This window comes from Ipomoea nil, unplaced genomic scaffold (genome assembly GCF_001879475.1).
Source record: "Ipomoea nil cultivar Tokyo-kokei standard unplaced genomic scaffold, Asagao_1.1 scaffold2845, whole genome shotgun sequence".
NCBI lineage: Eukaryota > Viridiplantae > Streptophyta > Magnoliopsida > Solanales > Convolvulaceae > Ipomoea > Ipomoea nil.
Genome location: NW_017619273.1, coordinates 8,512,443 through 8,528,635, shown reverse-complemented (window position 1 = coordinate 8,528,635; position 16,193 = coordinate 8,512,443). Strand labels below are relative to the sequence as shown.

General features: G+C 36.9%; 2 protein-coding genes across 2 annotated transcripts; both read right to left on the bottom strand.

The window, feature by feature from the left end:
• Positions 1 to 879: 879 nt before the first annotated feature.
• Positions 880 to 2,127, bottom strand: LOC109159935 (protein FAR1-RELATED SEQUENCE 5-like). The gene has a single exon (XM_019308049.1). It carries the CDS (start codon positions 2,125 to 2,127, stop codon positions 880 to 882), a length of 1,248 nt encoding a protein of 415 aa, XP_019163594.1.
• A 9,271-nt stretch (positions 2,128 to 11,398) lies between these two features.
• Positions 11,399 to 12,860, bottom strand: LOC109159981 (E3 ubiquitin-protein ligase PUB24-like). Its single transcript, XM_019308101.1, has one exon. It carries the CDS (start codon positions 12,805 to 12,807, stop codon positions 11,566 to 11,568), a length of 1,242 nt encoding a protein of 413 aa, XP_019163646.1. The 5' UTR covers positions 12,808 to 12,860; the 3' UTR covers positions 11,399 to 11,565.
• Between the last annotated feature and the right edge of the window lie 3,333 nt (positions 12,861 to 16,193).

Here is a 16,193-nt window from a genome sequence, read left to right as displayed (position 1 = left end):
TATGGGGGACCGCTGCCCAAAATGGTACACTGGATTACAAGCAGGGGACGCTTCATTGTTTCTGAACTTGCGCAGGCGTTATTTGCATAACATTCTACTAAGTGAGGCAAATATCCATATGCGTACCATTGTCACATGGGTGGGGGAGTACGACTCCATCAGATCGGAACGGTTGCTTCATGGGTAGGGACGTCCACGACGGTACCATGGTAGGAAACGCAGAATGGGACAGTAAAAAAACTTGATAATGTTATTTTTTTGTTGTATATAAAGCCACTAGCATTAGTACGGTAGTGGTGCAACACATTCTTTTTTTAGTGATCATAAATTTATTATTTTCAACGATAATAACATGTAAGGGTCTACCTAATCTTACCACTCCAGTGGTTTCTTGTTCTTCATTTCCTTTTTCTGTTAATTTTAATTTTTTGTAATAGATTTGCGGAGTCAAGGAGCTGAGGGTTGTGAAACAGAAGAACATTATTTTTGTGTACGCAGTACGTCTTACCTCATCTTTTAGTGTGCAGTGAAGCTTATATGACCACGGAATCGTTTTATTTATTTTGTTTATTTATTGCCAATAACCCATTGGTTGAACTAAAAAGCACTGCATTCATGATGCCCATGGGGAGGGGGAAAGTGGGAAATATTACAAAAACATTAAACCTGGAATGCACACCCAATAATGAACTCAAACAGGACAATAAACTTCACAGTTTCCTACCCAATAAAACACCCTACTAAGAAACTTGCTTAAATAGAGGAAACCTGGAATTCATTAAAAAAAAAAAAAAAGCAACAGACATTAAGTTTTTCGGAACATGCACAATTCTAACAACAACCATAGAGTTGTTATTCTGACAGTACCGCAACACCTGCTTACTTATAGGGACAACTACGAGCATTATGACGGGCGTACTCGCCGCACACACCGCATTTACGCCCTATTTTAGCACTGCTCAAAACAGCTAACTCACGTTGGCTTTTAATACGCTTGCCCGTCCCTTTGTTTCTAGCTTGAGCAGGGGGCTTGATGGTGATGGATGCTGGGGGTGCAACGCCACATAAAGCCACGATAGCAGCATTGTTACCTTTTGTAGGGACAACGTGTGGACCAGCACTCAGAAATTCCCCTTTCAGATCTTCTAATACTTGCACCAGTCGTGACTGTCGTTCTGTGTTGCTGCCTACCAATGCAGCGCATGTGTGCATCGCATTCCATATCCGGCTAGGTCCAGAGTCCGTAGAAGAAACATCGCAACACTGCCGGCAACATACAACACCTCCAACCTGCTTACACCAACGTGGAAGGACATACTCCAACGGCAAGCTTTTAATTTGTGCATCCCTGAACACTAAGAACATATGACGACAAACTAACCCCATCCGCTCAAATAGCTTGCAACTACAGGATGCATGATTCCCTACCGGGGTGTATTGCACAGTGTAGGTAGCGGTGCCTTCCCCTCTTATGTCGTAAGTGATGACCTCCCACTCCTCACGGATACCAACCACTCGATAATAAAAACACCCAGCTTCAATTTCTTGTTGTAGCTCATAAAAAATTGTTATCGTGAACTTCTGCGCCAAATACCGTTCAAGCGCCAAGGGGGTTTTGAAATCGGGCAAGTACCCCTCGCTCTCAGCGTTTAACTTGCTTTGCTTGTAACGCTGGGTCTCCAGTACACTCTCGTACTGCATATAAAACTCCAGCAAACTGAAGTGGGGTCGGGAACACTTCCCGTAAACGCTATTCTCTGCTTCAGATCGGGACGTAGTGCGCAACAACCCACTCATGGGCAAATCAGTAAAATATGCAGGGATCCAGAACTCCCTTTCAATGTACAACTTGGTGAACCAGCGGTGGGTTGTTAGGTTGTACTCCTCCATTATCAAATGCCACTGCACTTCGAACTCACCTACACTGATGGTCTCGTTCCAGACGATACCGTTTAGCCTATTGCGGAACTGCACATCCTTTACCAAGTCAGACCCAATTTTCTCGTTCACCTTTGTCATAATGTGCCACATACAGAAACGGTGTCGGCAATCTGGCAAAACCTGGGCAATAGCAATCTTCATAGCCGGGTCTTGATCAGTGATCACGCATGATGGGACAGAACGCATTGCAGTTCTAAACCTCTGTAATAACCACGTGTATGATTCAACGTCCTCTTTAGTGAGCAACCCAGCAGCAAAAGTAATGCACCGCTTGTGGTGGTCCACCCCGGTGAACGGAACAAACACCAGATTGTACCTTCATCAAAATCGGCAATTTACAACGTTAACACGACTATATAATCTACAAAAAAAAAAAAAAAAAAAAAAAAAAAAAAAAAAAAAAAAAAAAACGATGGCTATATATGATCTATTAATTATATATAGTTTAATCATGATACATCCATTTTGACTCAATTACATCAATGCAACTTGTGGGTTCACCTATTCACCTATGCCAAAGATTAATAGATCAAAAGTTCAACAATTTCCCCCCCGAATTAGAATGGAACAAAACCTGGGCTGTATCATGATTCAATTATATCATTAGTAGCTCTTAACTTTAATTTATCATACTCATTATCAGAATTCGAAAATGAGTGTGCATTTGATGTAATTAATTACCACACAAACATAAAGCCCGACACAAACAAGCGCGCGACATGCACCACAGTGTTCTAAGCATGCACTGGAGTTACGGCAAAAAAAAAAAAAAAAAAAAAAAAAAAAACCAAACGACAAGCGTACCGCTCATACCTATTTGTACCGTAAGTAGCATCGAATGAGACCGTGTCGCCAAATAACGAAAAATTGCGACGACCAATGTGGTCAGCCCAGAAAAGTCGCGCAACTCAGTTTTCTTCGTCCAGGTCGTAATCGAAAAAGAAGTTCTCACACATAGCACGCTTCGTCTTAAACTTCTCTATAATCATTTCACCATCTTTGCCATCAACATATACCTGGAGGTCCCGTTTGAAATTGTGGAACTCGGTGTCCGTCGCACCAACATTTGCGTATGACCCGGTGACCTCCCTGTATAGCTTGAAACCTTTGGAGGAGCCAACATTCGCTCTAACACAGTTTGCTGCAAACGCCTGGTGTGCCACATCCAATTTTCGGTTAACTCTCATAAATAACTTCGATGCGTCGGAACACATACGATGACTGTGTCCCTCAACGAACACAGTTATCTCAAAATCCCCACTGCTCACCTTTCTAAAACATATCCGGGCTCTGCACTTAACCCTGTTAGATATCCGTATTCTTCGTTGTTTCCTCTTACCTCCATTATCCCCGTGTGCACAAATAGGCTTGCTATTACCACCACCCTTAATGCCTTCCCGGTTACATACCAAATAACGCATCACGGTCTCCCCGTCACGGTCCCGTTGCATGGTGTAGAGCCGCACATCAAACCCGCAGACCCGTGCGTAGTTCGTGTAAAAGTCGATGCCTTCGTCCAATGTACTGAAACGCCGCCCAACAACCGGGGTGATTTCGTTGTTCACAGCCGGACACCAATACGTGGGTTGCTCTGCTAGTAGTTCACGAACACCCGCCTCGCTCGCATGGGCACCTGTGGACGAAAACACACACATAATACAAATGAGGGGGAAAATCCAGTAAAGAAAACCTGCCAGTTTGATGGGTCTACCACCAACAACCAACTTATAGTAATATCAATGCAAACATAAAATGGCATTCAAGATACAACACAGCATAATTAAAATGCGGTGCGTTCAGCCTCGTTATTAAAACCGTGCAAGACAACTCCAAATTAATTAGTCTTAGCAATTATCCGGGGGCAGAGAAACATAGACAACTCTAAATTAACAGTGTTTCCTTTTGTCATATGACAGACGTTATTGTATAACCTTCTGTACCTTATTAATACTATAATGCTGCAGTCTCAGAGAATTACTGATAATGGCTCCAATTTCATTTCCCTGTCCATTAACAATAACCGAACAGGACAGCAGTACAGTTTTATTTCTAATATTGTCTTTTGTTTTATTTTGTTTTTTTCCAATCTAATATGATAAATGATAAATTACTTCATGAGAAAACAAATTGCAGTAACAATCAATTAGAGTTAACTCAATGGGTACAACTTGCAAACATGTATATACAATTTCTATTCCAATGTTGTAAAGTGAGTGTACTGGGTATAATTGCAATGCGAACTACCATTCTGACTCAACTGAATCATTCTTAATGCCAACAAGAAAAGTATTCTTCACTCATGATTATTCTGGTTGGTTTTCAGTTCCAAGCATGGTTCACTAACAGGCTACGAAATTAGTCTGGTTGTTTCCCAACTCCAAGCGTAGTTCACTCATAGGCTAATTACTACACTTAACATCACCTGCACTGCAATTTTTTGTATAAACTAGAAGCTTGCTTAAACACCACATCATCTGCACTGTGCATTTTTTTTGGAATAAATTAGGAGCACCCTACACCATTTTGCTATGTGTTGTAGTACGGAAGACACTGCGCTTTTCCAACAAGGAAAAAAAAGCCACGAACCTGATGACACCATTTTGTTATGTACTGGAGTTCAAACTACACTAGACTCTTCAAACAAGGGGAAAAAATCCTGGGTCCTGGAGTTCGAAATACACCAACCTGGTGGCACGGCGAGTTCATCATCGGCGCTGGGTGGTCGCAGGGGTGGCAGTACACACGGCGAGTTCATCATCGGACACTGCGCTTCGAACTCCTGGGTCCTGGAGTTCGAAATACACCAACCTGGTGGCACGGCGAGTTCATCATCGGCGCTGGGTGGTCGCAGGGGTGGCAGTACACACGGTGGGTTCATCATCGGTGCTGGGTGGCGCTCCCGTCCAGTAAACACCGGTCGCACGTCGGAGCGGTCGCTCCGGCTAGGATTCTCGGTCGCTACACGCTCTGCCCGGCGCAAGACACGCTAAGGATATATATGATACCGGCAGTTCGAAATACGCTATGCCGGAACTCCTCGCGTGTGTTTCCGTCAATCCCAAACTTCCCCCCGATAATCATGCATGAGAAGGCCTGTGTTCCCGTCACCTTCCGCCAATCTCAAACTTCCTCCGTTAAACATGCACGGGAAGGTAGGTGTAAAGAATCGACAATTCAAAATTCATAAATCACCACACCATGCACTGCGCCTATGTGTTCTGCAGGTACATCCCGAAAGGTGCACTGTAATTGTGAGCCGTTGGATCAACAAAAATCACCGCACCATGCTGGTGCACAAGTTCACACAATAAGTGTAATGTGCACCAGAAAAGCACCCTATATATATATATATATATAGAAGAGCGCTCATATGCAGCGGGGTCTTACGGTGCGGCGGTGCGGTCAAATTCCAGAATACACCAACAGTGTTAACAATATGCACCAACAGTGTAATAAAAACACACCCCAATGAAATGTAATAAAACATCACAAAATACACCACAGACTCAAAAAAACACACCATATAACTCACCACCCCCAATGGTGTATTTCCGAACAGTGTATGGTGTTTTTACTCACACCTAATGGTGTGTGTTTGGTGATGCAGGGCTCTGTTTACTCTGTTTTGTGTGGTGTATTTCCTAACGTTGATGGTGCATATTTGGTGAACTATTGGTGTTGCCGCACCGTAAGAAATAACCGCACCGTAAGACACTGTCGCACCTGAACCCGCCTCTATATATATATATATATATATATATATATATATATATATATATATATATGGTTGCACTCAAATACAAACCCCTTTAAAATACAAACCTCCTTTAAAATACAAACTTAAGTTTGTGCACACATTAATATACTTACATGCACACAAGGCGCACTGCCAACAATTTCTGAGATCACCTCGTGCACACATTAACATACATACATGCACACAGCGCGTATGAGGAAAAATCACAACCATCCATCAAAGCTCGTGCACACATTAACATACTTTCATGCACACGTCACGTAGGAAGAAAAATCATAACCATCCATCGTGTACACATTAACATACTTAGATGCACACTGGGCACACTGCCAACAATATCTGGAATTAGCTCGTGCACACATTAACATACTTACATGCACACAGTTTGTATTTTAAGGGAGATTTGTATTTTAAGGAGAGTTTATATTTTAAGGAGAGTTTGTATTTGAAAATATATATATATATATATATATATATATATATATATATATATATATATATATATATATATATATATATATATAGATTTAGGTTCTCGTGCGAGTGAGGGCTTCAGGTACGGTTGTGCGGTTTAATCTGAGCCATTCATCTCGCTTTAATCAACGTCCAGGATTATCAAAGTTTTAAAAAAAAACGCGGTGGCAATTTTATAATTTTTGCATCTAAGTCAAAATTAAGGTGAGCGGATCTGTGATTAATGTGCGTGAGTTTTGTGCTTAATGTGTGTGTGTTTTGTGCTTAATGTGCGTGAGGTTTGTGCTTAATGTGCGTGGGGATGTGCTTAACGTGAATAGTTGTTAAAACTTAAAGTCTGTGAGTGAATACTTAAAGTGCGTGAGTTTTGTGCTTAATGTGCGTGATGTTTGTGCTTAATGTGCGTGTGTTTTGTACTTAATGTGCGTGAGTTTTGTACTTAATGTCAGTAGTTGTTGAAACTTAAAGTCTGTGAGTTAATATTTAAAGTGCGTGAGTTTTGTGCTTAATGTGTGTGAGGTTGTGCTTAATGTGTGTTGATTTTGTACTTAAAGTGCGTGAGTTCGTGATTAAGATCTAACACTTAAGGTGCACCTTAGCTTATACTTCTTTGTTCCAGGCACGCGTTTTTTTTTTTTTCATTGATTTGAGCCGTTGATCTAAATTTGATCAACTGCTCAGATTTAACCGCACAACCGCACGGAAAGCTATACCTGCACCTGAACCCTTCCCTATATATATATATATATATATATATATATATATATATATATATATATATATATATATATATATATATATAATTTTATCAATTATTGTACAAATAAATGCAAAACATGAAATACTAGAATTCTAATAAAAACAATGAAACATTATGAATAGCTTCTTCACATTAATAAGCTAATAGCAAAAGACTATTAAAAGTGTAGGCATAAATTGAGCCTATCATGTACCACAATTGACTTCAAAAAAAAAAAAAAAAAAATGTACCACAATTAAAGTGTTCGGCTGTAATGCACTAATGAAAAAAATGTAGTGGCATTTTGATAATTTCTTGCCCGTCATGTATATTTTAGTGGTGCATTAAGTGTTGGGGTGCCACGCACTTATAAGTGCTCTATGGTGCATTTTTGAGTGAATTAGGGTGTATCACAAAGTGCTGATATGTGATGCACTAATAGAAAAAATGCAATAACATTTTGATAATTTCTGCATTATGTATATTTTAGTGGTGTACCAAGTGTTAGAGTATGATGCACTTATAAGTGATCTGTAGACTGTAGTGTACTTAGAAAGGGATGCACCACCAAATATATACAAATGCACACAACTGCACATCCGCACAGAAAGAGTCCGCCACATATGAACGACTCTCTCTCTAGATTTTGTCAACTCTAAACGTATCCAACATGCAGTGAGCGTTATATATATGGTGATTGGCATTTAGAGTAGGGCAGGTCTTAGATCAGTCAATTATTACAACGGAGCAAATGCCCCTCTACGATTGCCATGCCGCCATTTAAAACTACAGCGACCCACCCAACTTTCGGTTGAAGCCAGACTTTTAATTTCTTTATCACATTTTAAAAAAAATTAATCTAAATTATAGAAAAGAAGAAATCGTCAAGAAAAAAAAAACGATATTCTAAAGTCAAAAGAAACCTTAGTTGTTTTCTAAATTAGGATACGATGATGGTTTAGTATCAGCCGATTGAGGCTTCAATAATGCATTTAAACGGCAAGGATCTATGTTGACCTGTTCTCATCATTATTATTATTTTTTAATCAACAATCTAATGAATCTATATCACTAAGTGTTGAAAAATACATGAATTCTGTAATATTTTGAAATACAACAAAAAAGTAATACAAAAAAAAAAAAGAATAAGAGAACAAAAACTAAATCATTTGATATCTTGAGACTTGTATTCACTTTCTTATAAGCCTTTAGTCTTCCTAAAGAAGCAACATGGATACCCGATTAAGACCTATGAGATATTTAGGTCTTAATACATAGGTTTGAATCATTAAAGACTTATAGATTTGAATCATCAAAGACTTAGGAGTCGTTTACTTCATTTCTTCGTTTTTCCATTTTAAGTTATCCATTTCTTCATTTCTCCATTTCTCCAGCTTTCCTTCTCCATTCCTTCGTTTTTCTATTTCTTCATTCCTCCAGTTTTTCATTTCTCTAAATAATACAGTATGATTTTCTTTAAAATAATTTTATAATTCGTTTTATCACATAAAAAAGTTCAATATACTAATACTAAATGTAAATTTTAATACGCTAATACTAAATAATTTTGTACACCAATACTAATACTAAAAAGTACAATCATCCCTTAAAACATTTGTACAACAACAACAACAATAATAATAATAATAATAATAATAATAATAATAATAAGAAGAAATCTTTGTACATAATAATAATAATAATATTATTATTATTATTATTATTATTATTATTATTATTATTATTATTAATTAATTAATTAATTATTAATGTGCGCGTAAGAGGGGAAAACAAAGAAGCAGTGAAAAGCAAAAAAAAAACGTACAGGAAAGAAATGAGAAGGAAGAAGCCGTGGAAAGCAATAGAATTTGGGCGTATGCAGGAACTGAACAGCCGACCTCCCAACAATTAGCACTGTTCACCCATGCTTTTTCCATTCTCCCATTTAGAAAAGTCTGAAATGAAGTTCTCTAAAATTGTACATAATTTTAGAGAATGGAATAAAGTTAGGCAATTGGAGAGAGAATTTTAGTAAATAATTTTTTTATTTTTCATTTTTCCACTCTTCCAATTCTCTATTTTTTCAAAAAATTTTCTATTTTTCTATTTTGGTAAACAACCCCTTATAGATTGTTGGGAAAATACGTGCATTCTGTAATATTTTGAGATACAACCAAAAATACAGAAGAAATAAGGAAACAAAAACTGTATCATTTGACATATTTAGGCGTGTACTCACTTTTTTTTTATAAGTCTTTAATTTAATGATTCAAATCTGTGTGATCATTGATCTTGCCTTGAAAGTTTTGAAGACGAGATGTCAGGCGTGAAAGAACAGTTTCTCATCGCGATAATATTTTTGAAATGAGATTCCGAATTTGTTGATGGGAGAATGACAGAAATATTTTGGTTCTGTCATTTTTAATGTACAAGAAGATTTTCATGCGAATTTTTACATGATGTCGTGGCATGTATTGTGCATGTTGTACATGTGATTATGTGAATTTAAATATTCTATTCTGTTTGTTTTCATATTCTTAATAATGATTTTATTTAAATATACCAAATTATTATTAGTCATGATTTATTTGGCACGAGAAGATATGTATCTCTCCAAAGTGGGGTGTGTGATTTTAGCGCATCAAAGGCCAGAAGAGATTGGTTATTAAAGCATATACAAGTTACTGATTGTGATCGGTACAATACTTTTTATTTATCTCGGCCTCAACATAAATGTAAGTTTTATTTTACTTGCTGTCTAAATTTCGTATCATGTCTAGAAGATATATATGTATCTTTTTGAATTTTTGCATAACTCGATAAATACGAAGATATGTTTATGCATGTAGATGTGAAGATTTTGGTGGGAAGAATAACATACTATGAGGAAGAAGAGTATCATTCATCACCAGAAACTAGGAACCAAATAAGGTTTATATACAGGGAAGAATGAAAGCTAACTGAACACTAACAGCTATTAACAGAAAATAATAACTGCCTAACTACTTTGATTAAGATCTTCTAATACCCCCGCAAGCTGTACGTACATGTTATGTAGACCAAGCTTGGATACGAAGGCAGTGGAAGTAGTGGGAGCATGAGGTTTAGTGAAAATGTCAGCTAGTTGATTTGTGGTGGGAACATGCAACAATTTGATAGTTCCATTCTTCAGTTTCTCCCTTATAAGATGCCAGTCCAACTCGATATGTTTGGTCCTTTCATGAAATATGGGATTCTCAACAATAGCCATAGCTGATTTGCTGTTAGTGAACAAGGTAGCAGGCGAATGGAGATTAACTTCTAATGACTTCAGCAAATAACATAGCCATTGTATTTCACAGGAGGTTGCGGCAATGGCTCTATATTCTGCCTCTGAAGAAATAACATAGCCATTGTATTTCACATGAGGCTTTGGCAATAGCTCTATATTCTGCCTCTGAAGATGACCTGGACACAGCTAGTTGCTTCTTTGCTTTCCAAGAAATCAAGGCTGATCCCAAGAACATGCATGCAAAATCCAGAGACTGAACGCCTAGTATCTGGGCAAGCAGCCCAATCTGAATTAGAAAAACCCTTCAGATGAAGTTGATTGGCTACTGGGAAGAACAACCCTTGGGCAGGGGCATCTTTAATGTATCTAAGGACTCTGTGATCAGTTTGTAGGTGAATGTCTGTAGGGCAATCCAAAAACTGAAACAACTGTTGTGTGGCAAAGCTGATGTCTGGTCTTGTAATGGTGAGATACAGGAACTTTCCTACTAGCCTTCTGTACTGAGTACTGTCTGCTAGTCTAGTGCCACTTTCTTTGCTTAGCTTTGTTGAGGGAATCATGGGGGACCTGACTGGCTTGCTAAAACCAGTGCTATCCAACAGCTCCAAGGCATACTTCCTTTGATTAATACAAATGCCTTTCTTACTTCTAGCTATTTCCGGGCCCAAAAAAAAAAAAAAAACTTTAGTGAACCTAGATCCTTGATTTGGAAAGCATTGTGGAGGTGCTCCTTGATCTTTTGAATTTGCAATTTGCCTAGACTAGCTAGAACCACATCATCTACATACACCAATAGTGCAATAAACTTCTCACTTGTACCTTTGGTAAATAAAGAAGGGTTTGCAATTGTCTAATTAAAACTAAGTTGGAGCAGCTATGTAGTGAATTTGGCATTCCACTTGCTGCTGGCTTGCTTTAGGCCATAGAGGGATTTGATTAATCTGCAAACCATTCCAATTTTTGGGGCAACAAACCTTGGTGGTAGGGTCATGTATACTTCTTCATGGAGATCACCATGGAGGAAAGCATTGTTAACATCTAATTGATGTAGGTTCCATCCCCTAGTAGCTGCAACAGCCAGGAGAGTTCTGATGGTTGTAACGTTAGTCACTAGGCTAAAAGTGTCTAGGTAATCCAGACCGGTTGTTTGTGTGTATCCCTTCATAACTATATAGATCGAATTGTTTATTGTGTTTGACCGGATAGATTATACATATAATATACTCATCATCTCTTGCATTGTTTACAAAATAAGAGATACAACTCTACTTTTCGAGCATAAGCATAGTATATATATAAATTTCCAAGGAAGAAAATAAAAGAAGATTTTGTAATTTGTTAATTGGAACATATATTATTTATAAATAAAATAAAAAAAAAATACTACCTAGCATTCATGGTTAAGAGATAAATTTGTATACAAGGAGAGTTGCTCCAAGCTGTAGAGTGTAACCTCAATATCTCCCTCGCTTTCTTCTTCAAATGCACTTGGCACACAGCTTGAAGAAGCATGCAAAGCTTTGACACCGCCCCCACCCTCAACATTTCCTGCACCACCTCTCTCGTCGCCGACCATTTTGCGATCATCGCCAGAATCTGCACCGCGCTCTCGTCCGTCGCCGCCGACACCCTCAGCGTCCGCTTCGAGATCACGGCGATCGCCGCCGCGTGTTTCAGCAGCTCTTGTCTCCCGTCTGCGATGGAGCATAGGCTGGCCAACAGCTGGAATGTTAGCTCCGTTACCCTCTTTTCTGGGTTGCTTAGTTCCAGTTCCAAGAGCTCTGAAATGGCGTTGGATTCAATTATCTTCACCTTGTTTCTCCCCCATTGGGAAGCTTCGATGAGGACTTGGAGGGAGGCTTTTGTGGCTTGTGGAGAGATCTTCTTGGTTCTCAAGAGACTTATTAGTTGTTGGAAGTTTTCTGGGGTTAATTTCTCGAGAAGAATAGAACTCGTAACTTCTGATACTGATACTGATGAGACCCTTTTTAAGGCCATTATTGCATGGGTTTTTGCCAAATTCCCAAAGTTTTCACTCCCCAAAACCCAGAAAATTGCTTGGATAAGATCATGGTGGTTTTCCTCCACCACCTCCTTGTTTATGGGACTCCATAACCACACGTTACACAAAACCCTAAACCCCTCTTCAACCCCTTCAACTCTCCCATCCTTAAAACACCTCAAAACCAACAAAACCATGGCTTTAACCACCCCGGCTTCTCCCATACACTTCCTGTTCTTCTCATCCTCCTCCTTCGCCAGCGAATCCAGTTTCCCCAGCGCCGCCATGAACGTGGGCTTCTTGGTCTCGCGGATGAGCTTCAGCACCTGAGACTTGAGCAGCGGCGACTTGGGGGTCGGAATGCGGTCGATCCCCTTCCCGGTGTTGGCAATGCACCAGGCTTGAATCAGGCGGCGGAGCATGTGGTTGGGAGTCAACTCCGCGTCCCTCGGCAACGCCTGTTTCGTCACCGGACACGTAGCTTCCTCCGCCCTGGACAGCCACTGCTGGATGCTCTCCCGGTCGTACGTTATTCCTGTCACCGCCGTCACCGGATCCGCCATGATCTGAAGCGATATCGGACACAAGAAATACTTGGGCACCTCAATCTCATCACCCTCCATTATTTTTTTCTCTTTAATTTGATCTCCCTTAATAATCTAGCTATATATATATATAATATGATGATATGAAGAGGAAGGTGGTAAGAGAAAGCGGCTATATAATTATGGGAAAGGACGACTTGGAAAATTTCTAGAGATCAGAATAAACTTTTTTTTTTTTTTTTTTATTTGCTGGTCAGAGGTTTGAAAAGTTTGACTTGGTGGTCTACCTACAGGCTAAGAATGGAAGATGGATTCTTCATTCTTCACTAAAACCACATAAAACACATTTGTTATGACTTTCTGAAATTCCTACGTGGTAGACCAATCTGTGTCGGGTCCAATAATATAATTATTCGCTTTACAGCTTGTTCCCGCCTCAAAATGTGTAACGTACCACCACACTATCAAGCTCCGTTCTTATCTATATATAATACTTAATTTTACACATGCATGACACGAATGAGTTAATGTCTAATGTTTATAGTTAAATAAATATTTAAAAGTATATCAATACAAATTCATACCTAAGTAATTTAAAGTCAAATTTGTTTATAATTTAAATATGTAACTCATATAATATATGAATACAATGTAATATAGGAAATTAATTATAATTGTTACTAATTTTTTTAAAATAGTAACTAATTATTTTAATTTGTTGCAAATAGTTCTAATATATTTAATGAATGCACATATATACAAAATCAATGAAGGAATCAAGGATACCAGTCTTTTAGGTGTTTTGCTTAGTGTTCATTTAGTTCAATCATTATTGTTTAATAAATTATTATAGATAAAGAAATTCCTAATTTAAGGAATTTAGATGAAGTTGTAAAAATTTTAATTATAATGTAATCCAAAGATATTGGACGATTGATAAATATGATGTAACCCAAATCCTAAAGAAAGTGTTTGGTTATTTAACCGTTTGAAGCAACAATTTGCTCCAAACCACTGAAAATACAAAAATTGCAATTTACAATATTTTCACTTAGCGTTTTTTAGAATGATTTTACCAAAACACTTCTATATTAAAAAAAAAAAAAGTTTACTATAGAGCCATTTCGACTCATTGAATAACAAGAGCCAGTTTCGGTGGCTCACTGCTTGCCCATTAACGGATGGGCAAACTTAATTTTTAAATTGGAGCCTTAAGGAGCTCAAGACTCACATGCAATTTTTCCCACCGATGTAGAAAAAGTGGCAAAACTAAGGGAAGCCGAACGTTCTGCTCCCCATATGTTTTGTTTTGTTTTTTTATTATATTTCTTTTATTAAATTATTATTTTTTAAAAACAATTATTATTATTATTATTATTATTATTATTATTATTATTATTATTATTATTATTATTATTATTATTATTATTATTATTATTATTACCCTTAGGTCATTTTACATGTTAATCTAAACAACTAAAATTTTCAAATATTTTTTTACCAACCGTTGATATAATTTGCTAGTTAAATCCGCTAACGCTAACTACTGATTGTCAAACAAGAACATTGCGATATAGTTTCCAACTTCAATTTGTTGTGTGATTTGAATACTCTATTTGTCAACAACACCCTCAAGTAGTTAATATGATTTGCTTAATTATATTTTTTAAATTTTTTCATGGCCTTAATAAAATACTTGGTAAAATATATAGCATTATTTTGTATTATAACTTTGATATTTAATTAAAAAAATAGTGCACAAAAAAAAATAATAGACAATGTAGTGAATATAATCAATTGATGAATTTGAATGTAAAGAATTTTTACATTGGAGCAAAATAAACACAACTGGCCTTGTTTGGTAAAAAATGACCAATTTTGACTTATTTGACCACTATTAATTGTTTGATTTAATTAGTTAAAATATCAATATAAATATTTGGTTAATTGACTTTTTGCACCTCCAAAAGGCTAAAATTCAAAAAGCTACTCCAAGCAACTTTTTCAATTAGCTTTTTGAGAAAAGAAATTATACCAAACAGCTATCAGCTAATTTACCAAACACTTTTCTACAATCAGCTAATGTTATCAACTATTTATACCCTCTAATTAACACAATTAGCTAACAGCTAACAACCATTTACCAAAAAGCCATTAACTTATGAAATTATTTCTCTTAATTAATTTATTGATAATGAATAATTTCTTTTGAATAAAGACATGTAGGGACAATGTAGCTAATATAATCAATTGATGAATTTGAATGTAAAGAAATTTTATATTAGAGAAAAATAAAGATAATATAACTAATGAAATTACTTCTCTTATTTAGTTTATTAATAATGAATAATTTTTTTTTGAATAAAAAGGCATTGTAGGCACATAATTCTAAATTAAAGAAATGCATATGTATTATTTTTTTGTTGTAGCTACTGACTCTATTTCAATGTGGTATGTCAATAACACCTCCACTGAGGCTCAAAATCACAACTTCCCATATGGGAGTCCAACCCGAGTGCCATTATACCACAAGGTCTTGGGACTAAATAATTATTTAATAAGAGTAAAATAAAGTACTAATTATGCCAACTTTGATTGGGATGAGGTTCGAACCTAAGACCTTTCTTATTGAAATTAATGAGTAAATTAACGGTCAACTAACATAAATTAACTGAGAAAATAATATTTAACGGGAAAGTTAACGGATAATCATATAATTAAGGATAAATTAGGAAATCTCAAGGAAAAATTAAAATCTGATCAATCTGACCATTATAGGCATAACTCTCTTTGGCTCTTATTAATATATATATATATATATATATATATATATATATATATATATATATATATATATATATATATAGTAGATAACTCTCTTTGGCTCTATTAGTATAGTAGATAGTAGATATATACAGGACTTTTACCCTCATATGCTCGAATGGACTTAACTCACTGATCCAGTAGACAGTATTTAAGAGAAAAGATCAATGTTTAAACATCGACAGTGTGGAATTCAACCTTTTGGGGAGAAAAGGAATTTTTACCCTCATGTACCTTCATGTTCACACAGATAACTCAATAGAGAATTTAATGTTACACATTAGTGTATATATATATATATATATATATATATATATTGAATACTACTAATACTGTCCTCACTGGGTTTGAACATATAACTTCTCGTTTGGGAGAATTATACCGCTCATCATCATGTACTCCCACAATAGTATCAAGTATAATTAAAAATTATTATTGCCTGCATGAGCAGTTTAACTGGTGTGAAAGTTGGAAAGAATGGCCAAGTGATTGAGTCTCACCCGCGGCAGTGTGGGTGCAATCTCTCAATGTGAGGGGGGCTCCTTGTGCGCTGTGAGCAAAGGTCTAGCATCTATAGTTCATGTTCAGTTGAGTTACCATGATTTACATTCTCCCAAATGCTTTGTGGGGGGCCTTTAGAG